General features: G+C 36.1%; 1 protein-coding gene across 1 annotated transcript in view; it reads left to right on the top strand.

Annotated features, from left to right (window-relative positions):
* RUNDC3B (RUN domain containing 3B) overlaps nucleotides 1-24,107 on the top strand; it is a 154,192-nt gene that overhangs the window by 9,144 nt on the left and 120,941 nt on the right. Inside the window, 1 exon segment of the mRNA XM_006170485.3 lies at nucleotides 19,913-20,028. Within this exon segment, the coding sequence (XP_006170547.1) occupies nucleotides 19,913-20,028 (116 nt within the window).

Here is a 24,107-nt window from a genome sequence, read left to right as displayed (position 1 = left end):
CTCTGTGGGAAATACTGTAGTAACAGATTCAATTCATTTAATAGATAATGAAACAATTTGGATTTCCTGTTTCTTCTTGTATCAGTAAGTTTTTCAAAGAATATATACATACATATCATTTATATTTTCAAATTTATTGTTAAGGATTTTTCTTTTTCCAGCCAGAGGATATAGATGCTCAGCAGAGACAGAAAGGGAGAGAAGAAGAGCACACTCACATCCGACGTAGTAATGCGACAATTCCTTCTCCTTCATTTCTTTATCCCATTGGGCTTTGGGGCACACCAGTCATGCCCAGGGAATTATTCAAGCCACTGGATCAGAATTCAAATGGCATGTTTGACTATGCAGGATTCAGTTCCCTTAACCACTAGGCTGCAAACTGACCCAAAATAACCCAAGGTTATTATGAAGGCACTTCATAATAACCTTTTAATATCTTTTTGTTGTTTGAAAGAGCTATAGAGATCTTCCATTTTCTTTCCTGATGTGAGTAATTTCTGTTTCCTCAGTTCTTTTTCTTGGTAGGGATTTATACCTCAGTTGGTTAATTTTTTTCAAAGAATCAGTCTTTGGCTTTGTTAATTTCTCTGGGTTATTTAAAATCTATTGTTTAACTTTTGCACTGTTGAAGGTTTTCTAGTTATTTTTCATTTATCGATTTCTAACTTTTGTGCAGAAAACTTACTCTGAATGATTTCAAGCTTTTGACATGTCATTGATGTTTGCTTTAAAACTCAGCATGTGGATAATTTCAATATATATTTCATGTGTGTTTGAAAATAATGTATGTTTTGTCAATGTCCATTGTATGTGCTATATATGCCAGTTAGGTTAGTGTATTAATCATATTGTTCATATTGTCTGTGGCCTTACTAGGTTTTTTTAATGGTATTGAGAGAGTTGTTTTAAAATCTATCTCTGTGAGAGTAAATTTGTTTCTTCTTTCAGTTCTATCATTTTTCCTGTAATTATTTTGTTGCTCTACCACTAGGTTTATGCAGATTTACAATAGAATTGTGATCTCATCCTAATAGTTTGATTCCTTTCTCATAACGAAATGTTTCTTTTTATCTCTAATAATGATACCTCCTTGAAGTCTTTTTTATCTGCTATTAATATAAAAGCTAGGTTTTTCTTAAGTTTATTTATTTCTTCCATAAACAAGAGAGACAGAGAAAGGCAGACACGAAAACACACATGCATAGCACTCCCAGCATAGTTTCAATGCTGTGATCCACCCCATCCCTTAGCCCTGGATGATGGGCATGTGTTTGCTTGGCATGTGGAGAGTAGTCTCTAGACCTGAATCAGAAACCTTCTCATGTGGGATTATGTCTCAGAGCATTGTGTTTTATGGCTGTGCCACCATCAAGTACCTTATAACTTTTTTTTAGCTAGTGTTTATATGATATATCTTTTTTCATCCTTTCCCTTAACTTTTAATTTTACTTTTAAGTGTTTCTTGTAAGCAGGAAATAACTGAATTTTGTACTTTATTTATTGGCTTGTCAGAAAAGTCATGATGTATTTTTCTTTTTTTTTTTTTCTGTGCAAAAAATGCATCATGAAGTTCCTGATGACCCAATAGTCTGATCATCTTAGTCTTTTCTCTTTTGTAAAATTATATAAAAGAATTATTTATTTATTTAACTATATTTGTTATTTATTATTTTTTAATTTGACCAGAGAAGGACAGAGTTAAAGGGAAAGGGAGAAAGTAAGCCACCAGGTCCAGGACTGGAACCATGTGGGAATTCAGCACCATCAACCACCACACCACCTGCCTGCCCCCATCATAGTTTTTTATTTAGGGTATTTAGCCCATTCACATTCAACATTATTTTATATTTGAATTTTCAACTACTATCTTATTGTTTGTTTGTTTATTTATTTATATTTAAAGATGGAGTCTTACCATGTTGTGGTCCTCCTGACTCGGTCTCCCAGCTAAGACCACAGGTACATGCCTACACACCTGTATCTTTTTTTTTGTCTTTAATTTTAAATTTTAATTTACATTTAATCACATATATCTTTACTATGTACACCATTGCTTTTTCCAGCATGAGTATCATGCATATCAGTTAAGACAAAGACATTACTAAATCAGCAGCAAATAACTTTTCTTTTTTTTTGTCAGTTAAACATACTTTTCTTTATTCCCCTGTTCCCCTCCCTGCCTCCTTTCCTCTCCTCTATTACCCACCCCCCACACTACCCCTGTCCTTACTATCTCTAGTATCTACGCTTACCCTCTCTGCTACTATACCTTCCAAACTCAGTTTCTGCTATAGAGCACAGACAATCAGTATATATTGAGTGGGGACATTACAAAGTCTGTCTTTCATAGTCTGGCTTGTGTCACTTAACATTAAGTCTTCTGTATTCGTCCACTTTGTATCAAACGTCAGGGTCTCATTGTGTTTTATGGCTTAGTAGTATTCCATAGAGTACATATGCCACATTTTTTTCTATCTAGTCATCTAGTTTTGGGCATTTGGGTTGATTCCATGTCTTAGCAATTGTAAAAAATGCTGCAGTAAACATGGATGTACAAGTGTTTTTCCGACTGAGAGCTTTTCTATCCTTTTGATAAAACCTAAAGGTGGAATTACTGAGTCGTATGGTAGTTCTATTTGTAGGTTTCTGAGGAGTCTACATCTTGTTCTCCAAAATGATTGTACAAATTTGCATTCCCACCAATGTAGAAGAGTTCCCTTATCACCACAGTCTCACCAGAATTTATCTTTTTAAAAAAAATTTTTAAATTTTAGCCATTCTGACTGGGGTTAAGTGGTATTTCATTGTGGTTTTGATTTGCATTTTCCTTATGATAAGAGACGTCAACCATGCTTTCATATGCTTTTTGGCCATTTGTATGTCTTCTTCAGAGAATTAATTGTCTGTTCAGCTCTTTTTTCCCATCTTTTATTTGGATTGATTTTCTCTCTCTCTCTCTTCTTTTTTTTTTTTTTTGGTGGGTAAGCTGCTTGAGTTCCTTGTATACTCTGAGGTTTAGTTGGAAATATATTCTTCCACTCTGAGATTGTCTTCTCACTCTACTTATTGTTTTTTTTGCTGTGCAGAAGCTTCTCAGTCTAATGTAGTCCCATTTTTCTATATTTAGGACTATTGCCTGTGTTTTGGAGGTCTTCTTTAAGAAGTCTTTGCCTACTCCAAGGTCTCCAAGAATTTTTCCTGTATTTTGCACCAGTATTTTTATAGATGAAGGTTTTATGTTTAGATCTTCAGTCCATTTTCAGTCGAATTTGTTAGTGGTGAGAGACAAGGATCCAGTTTTATTCTTCTGCAGATGGATATTCAGTTCTCCCAGCAACATTTGCTGAAGAAATTTTCTTTTCCCACTGGGTTGTCTTGTGCCTTTTGTCAAGGATCAGTTGGCTATATGTCTTAGGGTTTATTTGAGGGTTCTCAATTCTGTTCCATTGGTTTACCTGTCTGTTTTTGTGCCAATATCACACTGTTTTAATTATCACAGCTCTGTAATATGTTTTGAGGTTGAGAAGTGAGGTCGATTCTATTTTATTCCCCTTGCACAGTAATGCTTTGGCAATATGGGGCCTTTTAAGATTCCAGACAACTTTTATGATTGTTTTCTCCATTTCTGTGAGAAATGTCTCTGGTAGTGTGATTGGAATTGTATTAAATTTTTAGATTCATTTGGGTACTATTGGCATCTTGATTATGATGATTTTACCAATCCAGGAACATGGGATGATTTTCCACTTTTTTTTGTATAATTTTAATTACTTTTTCAAGTGTTTCATAGTTTTCCTTGTAGATATTTTTTGACATCTTTGATAAGGTTTATTCATAGATATGTTCTTGATTTTGCGGCTATTGTAAATGGGACTTCTTTCTTCAGTTCTGTCTCAGTTTGCCCATTGTTGGTGTATAAAAATGCCATAGATTTTTGTATGTTGATTTGGTATCCTGCCACTTTATCCGTTTATAACTTTTTTTGTGGATTCTTGTGGATTTTCTATGCATAGCATCATACCATCTACAAATAGAGATAACTCCTCTTCTTCTTTTCCTATTTGGACTACTTTTACTTGACTCTCTTTTCTAATTGCATTGGCTAGAACTTCTAGTTAAAAAGGAGTAGAGTACGTGGGAAGCCTTGTCTAGTTCCAGTTTTTAGTGGAAAATCTTTCAGTTTTTGCCCATTCTGTATGATAGTAGATACAGGTTTTTCATAGATGGGTTTTATTGTGTTGAGGAATATCCCTTCTATGCCGATTTTGATGAGAGTCTTAATAATGAAGGAATGTTGGGAACCAGCAGTTAGCGTAATGGCTATGTCACTGGACTCCCACGTAGTCGACCGCGGTTCATGTCCCGGACCTGGTGGCTTAAAACTCACGCCGGGCGCATGTGCGTGCGTGCCCAAGATCCCGAGAGGAGAGTGGAGAAGGGATTGCGGCGTGACCATCCCCCCTGGGGGGTGATTTCTTGCTTTCTGTCTCTATGTCTCTCTCTGTCTGTCTGGCGAGCGCACGCGCCCTACAGTGAAAAATCTCTCAAAAAAAAATAATGAAGGAATGTTGTATTTATTATGCTTTTTTTTAAGACAGAGATTTTTCCTATAGGGCTCATGTGCTCACTGGAGAGAGAGAGAGAGAGAGAGAGATCACTCCCTGGTGGGTGTCGGGGGAATGGCCATGCCACAATCCCTTCTCCTCTATTCTTCTCTCAGGATTTTGGGTATGCATGCCTGTATAGCAGGTGTGAGTTTTAAGCTGCCAGGTCTGGGACACAAACTACAGCTAACTACCTGAGAGTCCAGCAACATAACTATGGTATCATCTGCTAGTCCCAGGATGCTGTATTTTATCGAATGGTTTCTGATATAATCATTTTTTTATGGTTTGTACTTTTTGTTTACCAAATTATTCTTTACCCAATTTTATACAGGTATTTTCAATATTTAAATCTTTTTTCTTTTTATTATTTTTCATACATTCAATCACTATATGTCATTTAGTTCGTATAGAGAATTTACCCAACATGAAATACACTTCAGACCAGTCCAGTTGAGAATACTATACATATCATCATCCAGAGGTAATAACCATTTCTGTGTCTCAGAAATGTCTTACCTTTCTATTTTTTCTCCCTAATTTCCTTCCCTCTCCCAAGGCCCTGCAAGGCCCTGTCCCACCCTCTTTCCACACTGTCTCCAGTATCCATAACTATTTTTAATGTTTTTATGTCCTCCAATTTTTCAGTCTCTACCATAGAGTGTGAACAGTCAGTCTATGTTACATGGAGACATACAATGTCTCTTTTTCATAGTCTGGCTTGCTTCACTCAGCAATAAATTGTCCATATACATCATTCATTTTCTATCAAATGCCAAGGTCTTACTTTTTTTTAAATGGCTGAATATTATTCCATGGAGTGGAATTTTTCAATCCATTCATGTGTCTGGATGACCATCCAGGTTGTTTCCATGTCTTAGCAATCATGAATAAGGATGCAAGCACTTTTCTGACTGAGCATTCTCTTGTCCTTTGGGTAGATACCCAGGAGTGGAATTGCTAGATCATTTGGTAGTTCTATTTGCTGGCCTTTGAGGAACCTCCATATTGTTTTCCACAGTGGCTGGACCAATTTACATTCCCACCAACAGTGTAGGAGAGTTCCCCTTTCACCACATCCCTGCCATCACTTACCATGTTTTGTTTTTTAATCTTCACCATTTTGACGGAGGTTAGGTGGTATCTCATTATAATTTTTTATCTGCATCTACCTTATGATGAGGGATGTGGAGCATTTTTTTCACATGCTTTTTGGCTGTTCATATGTTTTCCTTAGAGAGTTGTTTATTCTGCTCATTTTTCCACTTTTAATTGGGTTAATCACTTTTTTCAGCCGCTTGAGTTCCCTGTGTATTCTGGTCATCAGTCCCTTATTTGGAGCATAGTTTACAAAATATTCTCCCATTCCAAGGGTTGTTGACTCACACTAATTACTGTGTCCTTCACTGTGCAGAAACTTCTTAATCTTATGTAATCCCACTTGTTCATTTTTGGGATTATTGCCTATTAGTGTCTTTAAAAGTCTTTGCCTAGCCCATTGTCTCCCAAAGTTTCACCAGTGTTTTCCACCAGTAGTTTTATAGTTTTAGGTCTTAGGTTTAGATCGTTGGTCCACTTTAAGTTGATTTTTGTTAATGGTGAGAGATAGGGATTCAAGTTCATCTTTCTGCAGGTGGATACCCAGTTTTCCCACACCATTTTCTAAAAAGGTTTTCCTTTTCCTGCTGGATTGGCTGGTACCCTTTGCCAAAGATCAATTCGCTGTATATTTTGGGGTTTGTTTCTAGGCTCTCTATTCTGATCTAATGGTCGGCATGTCTGTTTTATGCCAATATCATGCTGTTTTGATTATCACAGCTTTGTAATAAATTTTGGGGTCAGGAAGTGAGATGCCACCCACTCCACTCTTCTTGCATAGGATTGCTTTGGCAATATGGGGTCTTTTATGATTCCAGATAAATTCTACGATTGTCTTTTCTAGGTCTGTGAAGAATATCTCTTGTAATTTTATAGGGATTGCATTAAATATATAGATTAATTTGGGTAGAATTGCCATTTTGATTATATTAATTCTCCCAATGAGATGTCCTTCCACTTTTTTGTGACCATATGGTTTTATTTTTCCTTTTGCTAATGTGATGAATTATGTTTATTGGAGAGACAGAGAGAGACAGAAAGTGAGAACTTACCCCCCAGGTAGGATGGACACACCACAATTCCTTTTCCTCCATTCTCCTCTTGGAATTCTGGGCACGCTAGTACATGCACACTGTGTGAGTTTTAAGCTGCTGGGTTTGGGACTCGAACTACAGTCAACTACGTGGGAGTCCAATAATGTAACCATTGTGCCATCTGCGCTGGTCCCTTAATTATATTTATTTTAAAGTTCTTACCATTGATTTAGAATATTTGGATCGTCTTTACATCTGCTTTTTATTATCTGGGTGTTTTTTTCCCTCTTTTTTTTTTTCCTTTTTATATTGTCTGGTGTTTTTTCTCTCTTTTTTTCTTTGGGTCAGGTAGTCTTTTGGCATGTCTAGAATATTTTCTTCAGTGCTACATAATACATATTACATTTTTCCTTAGCACTTTTGTTCTTTCATTATCATTACTCTTACCCTTTTGTTAACAATTATGTGTCACAGTGTTCATTAAGAATATAACATAAGGTGGAAAGACGCTACAGTGGAGTAAACATGGAATGCACCACTTGATTTTAGAAAAACATGGACAAGAGTGTACTAGTGCCACAGTGTAGGTTAGTGGTTTCTTTCTTGTACTTGTGTTGTCCTTCTTCAGAAGACAGAGTGATGGCTAATCACCTTCATCAAATTGAGATTATGCGAAATCCAGGCTCAAATTCAGCAAGTGTCAAAAAAACCTCTAGTTGGCCCCTACTCTACCAGGGTTTTCAATTTAGATTTAGTATGTTTTTAAGTACCCTTCCTTCAGCAGGTCCTGAGCTATTATTTTGTTTTCCAAAACTATCAAATACTCTTGTTTTTCAGAGGCTCTCTGATTAGGATTTTAGTCTCTAGTGCTACACAGCCCTGGATAAAGGGAGAGGGTTTGAAGTCTTCCCAAATCTTAAAAAGCTTTTATGTTTTTTTCTGTCCCCATCAGCAACCTTCTGTGGATATCAGACACTGCCAACATACAGAATCAGCAGACACTCCTGCACATAAGCAGCTGCAGAGTCCATGTCTTAGCAATTATGAATAATGCTACAATAAACATGGATGTGGAGATGTCTCTCTGACTTAGTGTTTTCCTATTGGGGGGGTAAATACCAAGGAGTTGGTTTACTGGGTCATATGTTAAATCTATTTGTTGATATTTTTTGGAATCTCCATATTGTTTTCCGCAGTGGTTGTACTAATTTACATTCCAACAAAGTGTGCAAAAACTGTGGCATATATATATATATATGTACTATGGAATACTACTTAGTTGTCAGGAAAAATAAGACCATATTATTTGATATAAAGTGGATGAATATAGGATACTTAATGCTAAGTGAAGTAAGCCAGATTCTGAAAAACACACAGCATATGACGCTGCTCAATATTTGCTGAACTCTGCACTCTGGCAGAAATGAAAAGATCTGAAGATAGGATAATACAGAGGGTAAGTGTAGATACCAGAGACTGTAAGGGAGAGGAGTGAATGACGAAGGGTAGGCAGGAGGGGCAAAGGGAAAGAACTGTTAACAGAGAAAAAAAATTTAAAATTCTCTGTTGAAAATTATGAACATGGTAACATCCTTAATTTGATTGTCATGTATTACATGCCTGTGTTGAAAACCACATGATGGAATGTAATCAAGAAAAGCAAATAGAGAGAGGGAGAGAGAAAGCAGGTATAGAAGTCAGCCTACCTTTCTGAATTTTCCCCTTCTCAGGAGTCTCAGCCTCCCCAGTTCCTGCTGTGTTAAGAACTCTCTGCAGCCTCCAAATGTATGATTTCTTAGGCCTCCCTGCCCCAGCCCCAGCTTTTCTAGTTGATCTCTATAGAAGCACTGCTCTATCACTATCTACTCTAATCTCTTTCAACTAGAAGTCTCTCCTCACATTTTTCATCTTCCTCTCCAGTTTTAATTTATGCTAGCCAACTGATTATATTTTATATGCAACCATAAGCAATCTCAAGTCTTTTCTGGAATTGATTATGTAAATAAATAGAGCAATTATTATGCTGTAATCTAATAACTATCTCATGTCTTTTTACAAGTATGTGAGTATCTCAAGTATAGGAATCATAGTTTATTCAGCATCTAGTTTAGCCTTGGAACTAGTACATATTAGGCATGAATATTAAGTGAGGTAATTCTGTTTATTTATTTATTTTTTTTGAGAGATTTTCGCTATAGGGCGCGTGTGCTCGCCAGACAGACAGAGAGAGACATAGAGACAGAAAGCGAGAAATCACCCCCCAGAGGGGATGGTCACGCCGCAATCCCTTCTCCTCCATTCTCCTCTTGGGATCTTGGGCACGCACGCACACGCGCCCAGCATGAGTTTTAAGCCACCAGGTCCAGACGCGAATCGCGGTGGACTACGTGGGAGTCGAGCGACATAGCCATTACACTAACTGCTGGTTCCCGGTAATTCTGTTTTTTAGAGAGAGATTTTTGCATAGGGCGTGTGTGCTCACGGGAAAAACAGAAAGTGAAGAATCACCCCCTCAGGGGAGATGGTCACACCACAGTCCCTTTTCCTCCATTCTCAGGGTTTGGGGCATACACACACACATGCCTGGCATGAGTTTTAAGTTGCTAGCTGGGTCCAGGACTCGAACTGGGGTCAACTATGTGGGAGTTTAGTAACATAACCACACCACCATCTGCTGGTCCCTTAAGCGAGGTAATTCTAACAAGTGAAAAATAGTAACAATGGGTATTTCTAAAGTTGAAAATTGAATTAAAGGGAACCAGCAGTTGGCATAATGGCTATGTCGCTGGACTCGCACGTAGTCAACCGTGGTTCGCGTCCCGGACCCGGTGGCTTAAACTCATGCTGGGCGCGTGTGCGTGCGTGCCCAAGATCCCAAGAGGAGAATGGAGGAGAAGGGATTGCGGCGTGACCATCCCCCCTGGGGGGTGATTTCTCGCTTTCTGTCTCTCTGTCTCTCTCTGTCTGTCTGGTGAGTGCACGCACCGTATAGCGAAAACCTCTCCAAAAAAAAAAAAAATTGAATTAAATAACTATTCTCACTACTTTTTGGAAAGTTACCTAGTGCATGATAGTAGTTTCGGCAATAGAATTTGCTTTCTTTTAAATGGAGTTATTCTAATTGAAACTTAATGTAAAAAGGGAAAATAAAAATTTACATTTTCTCAGGTTTGAATAAAAGAACTAATGAAGGGTGAAGGTTGAATACAATTAACTAATATGTTTTTGGTGTTTACTTTCCCAAAGTAACCTACTTTAATTCCGATGGGAAAAAAAATAACGTTTCACAAAAATAGATTTTAAAACGTCCAAAATGCATGCTTTTTGAAAAATTTTATGAAAAATATAAACAATTTATGAAAAATATAAAATGTTTATGAAGCACAAATTTTATTGTTTTGGCTAAGTAAAATGATTTATTGTCCATTTTCTTCAGTGATAGTGATAGTGATTGTCTTTAGAAGGGTTTGTTTTTTTTTTTTTTTTTTGAGAGGTTTTTGCTATAGGGAGCGTGCCCTCGCCAGAATGACAGAGAGAGACCGAGAGATCGAAAGCAAGAAATCACCCCCCCCCCCCCAGGGGGATGGCCATGCCACAATCCTTTCTCCTCCATTCTTCTCTCGGTATCTTGGGCACACATGCACACGTGCCCGGCATGAGTTTAAGCCACCGGGTCCGGGACTTGAACCGCAGTCGGCTACATGGGAGTTCAGCGACAGCCATTACGCTAACTGCTGGTCCCTACATTTGAGATTTTTTAATTTTTAATTTAAATTTTAAAATCTTTAAATCATAGTATTTGCAATTATAAAACTAAATCTTATTTAGATTCCAGATCTAGTTTCAAAATTAATATTAAAAACAGGGACTAATAGATGATTTACTGGTTATGTTGCTGTACTGCCTCCCACATAGTCAACTACAGTTCGAGTCCTGGACCTGGAGGTTTAAATCTCACACCAGTTGCATGTGCATGCATGCTTAAGATCTTGAGAGGAGAATGGAGAAGAAACTGTGGTGTGGCCATTCTCCCGTGGGATGATTTCTCACTTTCTGTCTCTTTGGCAAGTGTACAGGCCCTACAGCAAAAATCTCTCAAAAAAAAAAATTACTAAGAACAATTGAAAGTCTTAGTAAATTTTATGAGACCACAAAACATTTGTGTCTCATATTGTAAGAAAATATTTTTATTTAGTTTATATCATGCATGGAGAATATGCTTTGAGGAAGAAATATTAGATCAAGCCTTTACAATTAATAATAGAAATTATGACAATTGTATTTAAGTTAGATTTATTTTATAATTAAAGCTAACATTTCCAGGATTCAAATCCATATATATCTGGTGTCCTTTTATATTATGCTGCCTGAGTGTCCATGATACTAATAGTTCATGTGCACACCAACTTGAAACACAGTATTAAAAGCTAGAACCTTTCATTTTCTTAGTATTTCTAGTGTTAACAAAGCATGTTTGCTGTATTTTATGCTTTCCTAAAAACTTAATTTATTGATATATGCACACACTCAGAATTCCTGCCTCTCTTCTGTTATGTCATTAAGAGTAATGATGATGCTGTGAAAAGAAAGGGGATGTGTGTGAACACTTAGTTTTTGTATAACACTATGTGAAACATTTTGTATTGATATATGCTATTCTTTTCTTTGGACTAATTAGGTAGTTGGCTACTGAGGAAACTGAAATTCAAAGAGGTTGACTATCTTGATAAGGACTAGATAATAGAACCAGGTGTGAATCCAAGGGCCTTCTGATTCAAAGTCCCTGTTCTTTATTGCTCTATTATTGCTTTGAATGTCTAATTTACTGGAGGGTTCACTTACTGAAGGTATTCTACTTGAATATTTTCATTTACCACTGGATAAAGAATAATTGGATCGCAAAGAATATGTGATCCAAGTGTATAGTAAAAAAAATGTTTATTAAAATGATTTTGAGAATTCTTTCATATGAGATCAAAATCGTAATTTATTATTATTGTTTTAATAATATCTTATGTATAATTTCTTTTTTTTTTTTGAGAGATTTTTGCTATAGGGCATGTGCGCTCGCCAGACAGAGAGAGAGAGAGACAGAGAGACAGAAAGCGAGAAATCACCCCCGAGGGGGGATGGTCACGCCGCAATCCCTTCTCCTCCATTCTCCTCTCGGGATTTTGGGCACGCACGCACACGCGCCTGGCGTGAGTTTTAAGTCACCGGGTACGGGACGTGAACCACGATCGACTACGTGGGAGTCCAGCGACATAGCCATTACGCTATCTGCTGGTTCCCTTATGTATAATTTCTAACTTGATAGTTGTACATTTTTGTGGAGTACAATGTGTTTTTCCAAAGCATGTATATAATGTGTAATAATCAAATCAAGGAAATAAATCTACTCTATCCATCATTTATTCATTATTCTGTATCATACACATTTGAAATTTGATCTGCTGGTTATTTGGAAACCAGTTAATTTATTTCAAAATGGGCTGTTTCCTTGGGTTTGATATACTTCTAATTTTAGATATACTTTTTTAGATGTGTTATTTTTTTTCTTCTTTTTAAAAATCATGTTTTAATGTTATTTTTCATGTTGGGCAATCTGGTGTCACCAGTCTGCTCATAAAATAATACAATATGTTAATAAAATAGTAAGTATCTCATTCTTAAGGTTGATAGTTCTCTTTTAAAAGAAATTTTGACAGTACAGATGGGGAAAATGTTTAAAAATATACTTCTCTCACATTCTTTAGTATTGTTAATTTTAACATTGGGTAAAATTTTTAAAAATGATAAACAGTATGATAACAGAGAGACTTTTGAGTTTTAGGGTACAAATTTCAGGGAAGATGATTTGGAGTTTTTTGTGTATATTCCAGTAAAAGTTTATTTACAAAAACATGCTACTGGTTGGATTTGTCCTGTTGGACAATAGTCTAACCCTGATAAAAGGATATGTGAAAAAAATTTTCTCATTATAAACTGCTAAATAGATTAAAATTATAGAAAAAATGGGGGAAACTCACTATTGTTGGGAGTTTTTAACTTACATAATACTTTTTAAAAAGAAGGCAAATTGCTGATTCTAAAACTTTTTGAGTTTGTGATATACTTCAGTTATCTTCAGATGAAATTCCATGTAAAGGAATATAACATAGTATAGATAAGAAAATCTATTTTATTTGAACATTTATTTCCGAATCATATATTAAAGATGGCCAGGATATATATGTTTGCTGTGAAAGGATGGAAATATATTTTTTTACTACTTGATCCCTTTTTACATATGTGAATATATATGTGTGTGTCTATTACTAGTGCAGGACCTTAACTATTAAAGGTAAATTTCCACTTTTGAAAATTTTTTTCCAGTAAAACCACAGAAATTCAACAAAGTAATGTTTTATTTTGTTGTTTTCGCATATTTTTGCTTTTAAATTATTTTTAATTACATTATGTCACAAATCTGTGAACTGTGGAAAGAATTAATTTAATATGAGTGTAATGAATATCTTTAAACATAGTTTTGGAAACTATCTGATTTCTCTTGGTATACTGCCAAAGGGAAAAGGTAGTTTATGCTTTTTTAGTTTTGAAGGTTGTAGTCACAGTCATTCTTATTTATATGCTAATAAAACCTTCCCTTGGACACTGAAGGAGGAAGAGAGAAACTTTTTAAACAGATATTTCAAAAAATTATAAGTCCCTTTTATGCAAGTTTTTGATTTTTAGTTCTTATGTAAAAGCTGATACTTAGACTGGATTTGTTATTTTTAGACATTCATCAAATTGTCATTTTATTATTTAAAAATCAGTCCTTTTCAGGAAATAGATGACTAATATTAATGTCATCATTATCAGGAAATAGCTCAGCATCTGTGTGATATTTTTTCATTTTAATTTTTACAGACTTGGTTTTTATAGCACGTTGTAGCTGCTGTGTTATAGAGGAAAGATTCTCCTTACTTTGGCATAATGGAAACTGTGTGGTTTTAGGGAAGAGAGTGTTGAGTGAGAAGAGTTGGCTGGCTAGAGATAAAACTGGTCTCCAGTGAACTTATTTGCCTTCTCAGATTTTGGATTGCATTGGTGTGAGGATAACAGGATATTAATGATTAAGCAAAGCTGGAAAACATTAATTCATTATTAACCTTGACATACTAGAAATGATTTACAATGCTTTCTCACCCTTAAATAGCTTCATACTTGGAAATAACAGAAATTGTGTCATGATATATTTTGAAGTATTTGGACTTTACTTTTGTTTTAGGTTTTAATCAGGTATTGAGCCAAAAATAATTCAGTGTTCACCATTTTAGGTTTTATCATGTAGGCAGTATCTTCTATAGAAATACAATCTACTGATAATATGAGAAAAAGATTCCTGTATTTGTTGATTATTAATTTCAAAGCATGAAGAATGATATGCTTACATTTCAAGATTTCAATACTATAAATATATATATGTTAATAATTATGGCTTTTTCTTCCTGTTATATTTTGTAAGGTAGATTTGTTAGGTCCTTTTGTATTATTCCTAGATAACAATAGTGACTAAAATCTTAGCAGACTAGTAAAGATGGAAATTAAGGTCTAATCCAGCCTTTTCCTTTTTTCTTTTTTTATGAAATAATCAGTTTGTTATTTTGGGTTTGAATATAATTTTCAGTTTACTTAATTGCAACTTTTTTAAAGCATAATTTTGAAAGTTCCTACCTTGAGTGTGGCTGCAGAGTCAACTTTCTTATTCCATTCTACCTAATAAAGAGTAGAGAGAAACATTTAGAAATTTCCTTCTGTTCAGGTCAAAGTCAGAGTTGGATATTGTGTGGCTTTTGTTTATTCATTTTAGCAACACTTCCCATTTCATTCTACTGAATAAGAATATTATATTTATTTCTATTGAAAGTTTGAGTTGGCAGCATTTTTTTAATGTATTGTCTGAAATGGACATATGAAACAAAAGTTTTCAAGTCTCTCTCTCTCTTATTTATTTATCTATCTATCATCTCTCTATTTATTTATTTATGGAAACACATAGATGTGCCCAGTCCAGGTAGTATTTTCATGTGATGATCCTTCCCCTAGCCCTGCAAATAAGATCATGGGTATGCCCATGAGAACACCTGGCCTGTTCAGGTAGATCTGGGACTACCTGACTCAGGCAAACTTCCTATATGACTCCCAGCATCACGCAGCAGTTTCCCTACTGCCTACACCACCAAGGCTGTCAAGTTCCAATTTTTTCATTTTTTTATATTTTGCCAGAGAGCACAAGCACTTCTCAGAGACAGAGAGGGAAATCTAGAAAGTACCTACTCCCCACCCTGCCCACATGGGCATGTCTTACCGCAATCTCTTCTCCATTTCTCCTTCCCTTCAGAATTTCAGTCACATACACGTGCACACACACACACACACACACACACACACTCACGTACCCAGCCTGTTTCTGAAGCTCCTAGCCCCAAGTGGCTGTGTGGTTAGCTATGTGAGATCTGGCTGCCTTACCCATTAGGCCATAAAACTGACCTGTTGAATACTTTACAAAAGGTCTGGTTTATCTTTTTTTTTTTTTGGAGAGATTTTCACTGTAGGGCGCGTGCGCTCACCAGACAGACAGAGAGAGACATAGAGACAGAAAGCGAGAAATCACCCCCCAGGGGGGATGGTCACGCTGCAATCCCTTCTCCTCCATTCTCCTCTCGGGATCTTGGGCACGCACGCACACGCGCCCAGCGTGAGTTTTAAGCCACCGGGTCCGGGACATGAACCGCGGTCGACTACGTGGGAGTCCAGCGACATAGCCATTACGCTAACTGCTGGTTCCCAAGATCTGGTTTATCTTTATCTTCTTGTTGTCTCTGTTGATTTACTTATACATTACATTTGCTGTTCATCTAACTGACTATCCTTTAGGTACAAGAGACCAACTTCACCAGGGTTACTTCCTGGATGTTCGTCATTCCTTATTATTACATATAGCTTCCTCCATTGAGATCCAGTTGCTATTGTAGATAATACTGTGTAGCTAAATATTACTCTTTCTCAGCCTTTCTTAATCAGGGTTATTTGAATCAAAGAAGACTGGAAATGATTTGAGAACTATTTTCTCAGTTCTCTTGAGGATACCTAATGTTACATAATAAGTACCCTTCTAGTTGTACAGAAGAATTGTTTCATTATATACAAAGGATGCCTTAGCGTAGAGGTTCTCAAAGTGTGCTCCTGAATTGGAAGTTTCAGCAGCCTAAAAGGCCAAATTATTTTCTTAACAGTTCCAAGACATTATTTACCTTTTTAATTCTCATTCTCTAAAAAGTTTATAGTTGAGTTTCCCAAAAGCTACATAATGTGCAGTAGAATAATCTAATTATCTACTGTTAAACAGATTAAACATTTATTTGCGAATATGTAAGCTATGCTGTTCTTGCAAATTTTTTGTTTTTAAAACTATAAAAATATAGTATTTATACCAGCATGTGATAAATTTTTAAAATAAAAAGTACAAGTAGTCCTTACTTTGTGTAGTAAATATTCCAGGATTTCAGTTATCACAATTTAATTAGATAAAGCAATCCTATAAAAACATGGTTTCACTTTGAATTACCACCATAGATTAATTGTAATTGCATAAAATACACATTTTGTGGCTAACTGTTGAGTACAACAACAATGACTGTGTAGATAACAAATGAACATCATGATCAGTGACAAATTTTTTCACTTCTTTCCAAGTCTGTCTAGACTCATTATATGTTATGCAGTTCATGCACAGAAAGCAAAGCCTAAAGTCATGCTGCCTCCTTATGTTCAAATGGTAAATGCACATGATGTTTTACAGAAATGGATAATTGAAAGAGTGAATTGGCTGAATTCCAAAGAGGAAAATACAGAAGAGAAATGGAAAGTGATAATGCACAAAGTGAAATTTGAATTGAACATAAATGGAGTTAGAAGACATGGTTGATCATGGGAATGCTGACACGGCTGCTGTTCAAGGGAATCTAGATAAGCAGCCTGGGGACCTCAGTGGAGGCAAACTTACCCATAGAAGCCAGGAAAGTGGTTGTGACAGAAAGGATGAAAAATGCCCCAGAGGAACTGATGCCGACAAAAGATTTCACATTAAAGAGCCTCTCAGAGGTATTTCACAGCATTTAAAGTGTAAAGGATGAAATGTTGGAAACTGGTCCAAACTTAGAAAGGAATATGACAATTTGCCAAGGCATAAAAAAAAAAATGCTCACTCCATATCTTAAATATACAATGAGGAGAATAACGAGTACAAGCACAGAATTCTCTTGATGCATTTTTTTACAAACAAGTCAGCACTGATTTTAATTCTCAGTGATTCTAATGTTTTAAATTATAGTGTACTAAATAAATTAGTCTTGCTAATTTTTTTGTCTATACATTATAACAAGCTAGAGGAAACTTCAATGCCTTGACATAAATGGTAAAGGTAACAATTATAATCATTTTCATTAGTTATTAGACCATTTTACATAGTTTTAGCTTGCACAGTCATTTTTTTTTTTTTTTGGAGAGGTTTTTCGCTATTGGGCGCGTGCGCTCGCCAGGCAGATAGAGAGACAGAGAGAGACAGAGAGACAGAAAGCAAGAAATCGCCCCCCAGGGGGGATGGCCATGCCACAATCCCTTCTCCTCCATTCTCCTCCTGGGATCTTGGGCACGCACGCACATGCGCCCAGCGTGAGTTTTAAGCCACCGGGTCCGGGACGTGAACTGTGGTTAACTACGTGGGAGTCCAGCGACATAGCCATTACGCTAACTGCTGGTTCCCGTTGCATGGTCATTTTTATAGTCCATGGTCACTTTTTTTTTTTTGGAGAGGCTTTTGCTATAGGGTATGTGCACTCACCAGAAAGACAGAGAGACAGGGAGACAGAAAGCAAAAAATCACCCCCCGGGGGGATGGCCATGCCACAATCCCTTCTCCTCCATTCTCCTCTCGGGATCTTGGGCACGCACGCACATGTGCCCAGCATGAGTTTAAGCCACCAGGTCTGGGACTCGAACCGCAGTTGACTACATGAGAGTCCAGTGACATAGCTATTATGCCATGTGCTGGTTCCAAGTCCATGGTCACTTTTGTGCAAAATGAGTACTGTGTGTATTTTTTATCAGTTTAATTTGTAATATGGTAAATAATAGATATAACCCATACAAATAAATATCTTTTTTTATATACCTTGGTTCTCTATTTTCTGTCCTGAGTAGCATAACCATCCAGCCTGAAGTCTAAGAAATACTTTGTACCATTATCTTCTTTGTAGTCTCTAATTGTAATTATATAATAGCTCTCATATTTATCCCCCTTTCTTTAATTCCCCACCTTGTTTATCTTAGGTGCTCAACTGTCCTAATTTATAGATATGACTATAACGGGATAGTGCGAGGGAGTTGCCTGATGAGACAGAACTGTTTGGTATTCTGGGTTTATGGTGGTTATGTGAATGTATAGATGTTGAAAATTATAAACTAGTTAAGGCTAACAAGTGGCATAGTGGCTAAAATGCTGATTTCCCAAATGGCTGAATGCCATTTGATCCCCAGACCCAGAGGCGTGAAAATCACACCAGTCATGTGTGCATGTGTGCCCAAGTTCCTGAGAGGAGAACGGAGAAGGGATCTTGACATGGCCATTTCCTCCAGGGGTGATTTCTCATTCTCCTTCCCTCTTGTCGCTCTCTGTCTTTCTCTAGTGAGCACATACACCCTATGACAGAAACCTAAAAAAATGAAATAAAAATTATAAACTATTTTTTGGTCTGGCCATGATATTGGCATTTAAACATTTCTTTGCCACTCTTTCAAAAAGAGCTTATAAATAAATCCACAATTTATTTGTAACAATTACTGTGAACAGCTACTGTGTCCAGTATTCAAGGCATTGTCCTAGCTACTGAGGAACATACAAATATGCAGAAAGCACGTTTTGTTCTGCTAGAAGAAATTTATATTATAAGATAGAGATAGAGCACACAAAAGATGGTATTAAGATGAATTGTAATCATTCTTTGAGGGAGATGTAGACAAAATGCTAGTTTTTGCTAGGAATATGCAGGAGAATGATTCTTCATTGAGTAGATGGCATTGGAACTGAGACTGAAAATGCAGTGATTTTTGGCAGTCAAAATAGAGACAAAGGACATCACAATGCATGCACAGATGCCCAGTTTGTTTTTTGAGCTGCAGAGTTCAGGATTTGAGCCATACGGTTGGTCATGTGGGATCTGGTTCCATTAACCACTAGGCCATGGTACCGGTCCTTGATTATGATTTGAATGGCTGTGAGGATAATGAGATATTCCTGTCTTAGTTTGGTCCAATAGTGTCTTTGCCATTTCAGGATGCCAACAAAGTACCTCAGGCTGCTTAATGTATAAACAATAGAAATTGTCCATAGATCTTGTCTAAAACCAAGGTGCCAGGAGATTTAGGAGCTGTTGACGGCCTGTTTCTCATAGGTGGACCCTTTACACGGCAGAAGAGGCAAACAAGCTCTCTGAGGCCTCTTTTTTTTTTTGAGAGGTTTTTGCTATAGGGCACGTGTGCTTGCCAGACAGAGAGAGAGAGAGACAGAGAGACAGAAAGCGAGAAATCACCCCCCCAGGGGGTATGGCCACGCCGCAATCCCTTCTCCTCCATTCTCCTTTCGGGGTCTTGGGCACGCACGCACACACGCCCGGCGTGAGTTTTAAGCCACCAGGTCCGGGACATGAACCGCAGTCGACTACGTGGGAGTCCAGCGACATAGCCATTACGCTAACTGCTGGTTCCTATGAGGCCTCTTTTATAAGGGTACTCATACCATTTATGAGGGCTTTATCCTTATAACCTAGTCACCTTCCAGAGGAGCCATCTCTCTTAATCTTATTGCATTGGGAATTAGGTATCAACATATAAGTACTAGACTTATACATACATTCTGACCATAGCAAATAGTAAATAAGTGAAAAGCTTAATAGTTCTATAAAATTTTCTATTTACATAAGAATTTGAATAAATGGGGGTTCTTAGAAAATATAATTTTATGAAATATTTCTGTAATTCTTCCTAAAACTACCTTCATCTCATTTTTTTTTTATACTTAAGTAAGCGAATCACTTCTGCCTAAAAGCAACAATAATCTTCTTTTCATAGGTTTTCTGTGAAGACCCTGATTGATCGGTCTTGCTTTGAGACAATTGATGATTCTTCTCCCGAATTTAACAATTTTGCAGCTATTTTGGAACAGATTCTAAGTCATCGGCTAAAAGGTAACAATACCAATGTATTGTTTATTCTTCCAACAACTTTCAATATAACAAGTTTGAAATTTTAGAAACTGCATAGACCAGTATGGTTTAGATAGCAGCCATGCCAGGTCTCGAGAAACATAAAACTGATTTTAGAATGCTCAATCTTTTGATCTATGTCCCTGGAAGAGAATCTCTAGTCTCAGATTTACACCTATTTCTTGAAAAATGTTGAGTATATTAATTGCCACATGCAGGGAGCAAAGTCACTTTCCATAAGTTGTTCAAATAAACAGTCAAATTAAAATATAGCTTATTCCAAAGTTTATTAGATGCTACTTTAATCTATAAGAAGCATTTCAGGCTTCTTTGTTAAGTTTATTTGCTTAGAATCTACTTCCTTAAACTTAGGAATGTTTGAAAAATTTATTGCAGCATGTTAATAAGGTTTGTAAAAGAAACACTCAACTTTGCTTTTCTTAATAAGTACATTTATATCAGAAATATACATCTCTTAAAATTTTAAAAGGACTATGGGAGCTATGTTCCCTGTGAATTATAAAATGTTTTGAAATAAAAAGTCATATATCTGTAAAAATAGTTGATAAGAATCAAGAAGTATTATGAAAGTCTTTGGAACAATAAATAATAATGTTATCACATTAATTCCATTATCTAGTCTTCTTAAAGAAAACTTGGTCATCAGATAGATGTTTTCATATGTTTTTTATTACTCTTAAAATCTTAAAGGTATAATTTCTTTTTCTTTCTTTCTTTTTTTTTTTTTTGGAGAGGTTTTTGCTATAGGGCGCGTGCGCTCACCCCACAGAGAGAGAGAGACAGAGAGACAGAAAGCGAGAAATCACCCCCCAGGGGGGATGGCCACACCACAATCCCTTCTCCTCTATTTTCCTCTCGGGATCTTGGGCACGCACATACATGCGCCCGGCATGAGTTTTAAGCCACCAGGTCCGGGACGTGAACCACTGTCGACTACATGGGAGTCCAGTGACATAGCCATTATGCTAACTGCTGGTCCCAAGGTATAATTTCTAATCAGTAATAGTAATCTGCTTTGGTAATACAATTTAAGAGAATCTCAACTGTAACCTGAGAGTTCATTCTTTTCTTTTGGAATCCAAGTTTAACTGTAAGTATTGATATTAGTTGAGCAATATTTGTGGGTCCAGAACAAAACACTGAATGTAATTATATGGGGGGAAAATCTGAATTCAGTCTTCCATTTGCAATTTAAAATGGGGTCGTAAAATTACTTTTTCTCTTGTTAAAAAATGAGCTATTTTGCATTTAAGAAGATTTTTTTATTTTCTGCCATTAATAGATTACCTTTTATAAGAAAATAAAGGCAAGTACAGAATATAGAAGTATTCTGAGATATTGCCAGGGTCACTATATTATATGATAAACATATTTTATTTATAATTTATAAATAATACCTGACTAAAAGGCACATACAAGAATGTAATAGACCCTAATGTACCTTCATGTTTATAAGTATTTTATCTTAAGGCCTCAATTCCCTTGATTTGGTAGACTATTTAGCATATGATGGTCTCACAAAATAAATTGTAAAAACTCTGTAGAGAACAATAATGCTGCATTGGGATTCCCATGGTATGAGATTATGCAGCCTCACTTGCATGTAAATAGGCACCTCGCACACACTGGGCTGCTATTTTCTGATTTATACCTTAGCAAAATATGGATCATAAACCTTCAGAATTACTCTAAAAAATCACATCCAATAATGTTATTTCTGAGAAATACTTTAAGTAAAATAGAATCTCTGATTTATGGATGAGAATTCCACAAATAATTAACAATAAGAAAGATGATACAATAAGATTTGTGTCCATTTTTTTAAAGCCACATAAGCTCAATAATTCAAAGCCTGCTTTTTAAAAAGTTCCTGTAATTCAACTATTGTGGTCACTATAGTATAAATACGAATCATGAAATAATCTATAACTTTTTTTCCAGAAGTTTTTGTCATAGGTATGTGCGCTCACTGGAGAGAGACAGACAGAGATAGTGACAGGGAAAGGGAGAAGTCACCCCGCACCCAGGGAGATAGCCATGCTACAGTCCCTTTTTCTCCATTCCCCTCCTGGGATCTTGGGCACACGTGTATATGTGCCTGGTGTGATTTTCAAGCCAGCAGGTCTGGGATTTGAACCACGGTTGGCCATGTGGGTGTCCAGCAACATAACCACAACACCATCTGCTGGCCCTGATCTATAACTTTTGAAGACTAGAAGTATATAGAAATTTCATATATTTCCATTTTTTAGTATTATATAAGAAATTGCTTTTATTTTTGAAGTTATATAATTATTTTGACAGTACCTTGTATTCACTTAAAATTTAGTTATATAGCAAGTACATTTTTCATTACTTTTAATTATAGAGTTTAGAAAAATCAGAAATGTTTAATTTCATGGTTTTGTAAGGTATACTTTTCTCCAGCTACTGCTTATTTCTTAGGTAAAAGGGCATTTGATTTAAACATTTAATTTCTCTAGAGAAAGATGAAAATCTCTAGACACAATGTAGGTTGTGCTAACACAGGTAAAGTGAGAAACTGGGACAGTTATCTATTTAATTCACTTTAAAAGCCCCATTATTGGTGAAAGGGGGCTTTTAAAATCATATACATTTGGGCCCTGATGGCATGGTGATTAAGGCAGCTAGATCCCACATGGCTGTAAGCTTGGTTAGAGTCAGACCAGCAGCTTGAAAAACACACTGGGTACGTTTGCATGTGCCCAAAATAATGAAAGGAGAGAGAAATGGAGAAGGAACTGTGATGTGACCATTCTCCAATGGAGGGAGGAGTGCTTTCTTACTGTCCATCTCTTTTCCTCTCTCTAGTAAGCACACATGCCTTCTTTCCACACTCGCTTCCCCTAGAAAGCCATTGCAGAAGCTGGATATTGAAGTGAAATGTTTTATTGAAACCAGAGCTGGAACATCAATCTATTTTGCCTGTTCATCAATTGCATCCCACCCTACAACTCCATAGCACTACTTCTGGTAGTGTGCTAAGGATTTCAGACGGAGAAATACTACTTTATTTTTTAATTATTTACTTATTTAGAATTATTTTATTTTATTTTATTTATTCATTGATTTATTTTAATTTGACCAGAGAGAGAGGGAAAGGGAGAAAAAAGCCACTGGACCCAGGACTTGAACCATGGTCAGTCATGTGGAAATATCCAGCATCTTAACTACCATGCCACCTGATGGTCCCTGAGAAATACTACTTTATTCTAGAGTCTTTTCAGAAGCAATCCACTCAGCAGTATTTCTGGTTGGTGCACATATTATCTTTGGTTTAACACTTCTGATTTCTGCGAATTTAATAAAGCAGTCCATCATATTTTTTGGACAGTTTAGATTGTTAGACAATTCTTATGTGTGTTAAACCAACTTATCTTATATGCTTTTTCTTTAATGATATTTTTAAAAATGTAAGCTTAATAAATATTGAAAGATTACTATCATATGACTATGTCTCTCAGTTCATCTTTTTCTTTCTCTCAGGTAAGGTATCCCTAGTTCCTTCAATCTTCTGGAAACACCACAGTTTTAATTATTATGGTCCATTACTTTTTTGGTTAGTAATTCTTTTAAATTCTGCTATTTAGACCTGGTTGAAATGCTTCATTTAGGTTAAACTCTGTATTGGTCAGAATATATGATTAAATTGACTTTTAATTTCTAGCTAACGCTTTTAGTTCACATTGAAAGAAGTCAATTAAAATCTCAAGATTTTCAAAAATTATACTAATTATACTATCACTTGTGTTATGTTTTAGTTCCCTAAATTTGCCTAAAGCCCAAGTTTGATAGGATAAGTGCAATATTTTTTCCTTTATCATCAGAGATACATCTGGTGGCTCTAAAAATTTCAAATAAATGGAAAGATATCCTATGTTCATGGATTGGAGGAATTAATATTGTTAAAATGTCTACTCTACCTGAGACAGTCTATAAATTCAATGTAGTCCCTGTCAAGATTCCACTGACATTTTTCATGAAAATAGAGAAATGATCCTAAAATTCATATATATCGG

Source organism: Tupaia chinensis, unplaced genomic scaffold (assembly GCF_000334495.1).
Source record: "Tupaia chinensis unplaced genomic scaffold, TupChi_1.0 Scaffold148587_1, whole genome shotgun sequence".
Taxonomy (NCBI): Eukaryota; Metazoa; Chordata; class Mammalia; order Scandentia; family Tupaiidae; genus Tupaia; species Tupaia belangeri.
Note: the sequence above shows the minus strand (reverse complement) of the source record. Positions and strands in the feature narration are given on the sequence as shown.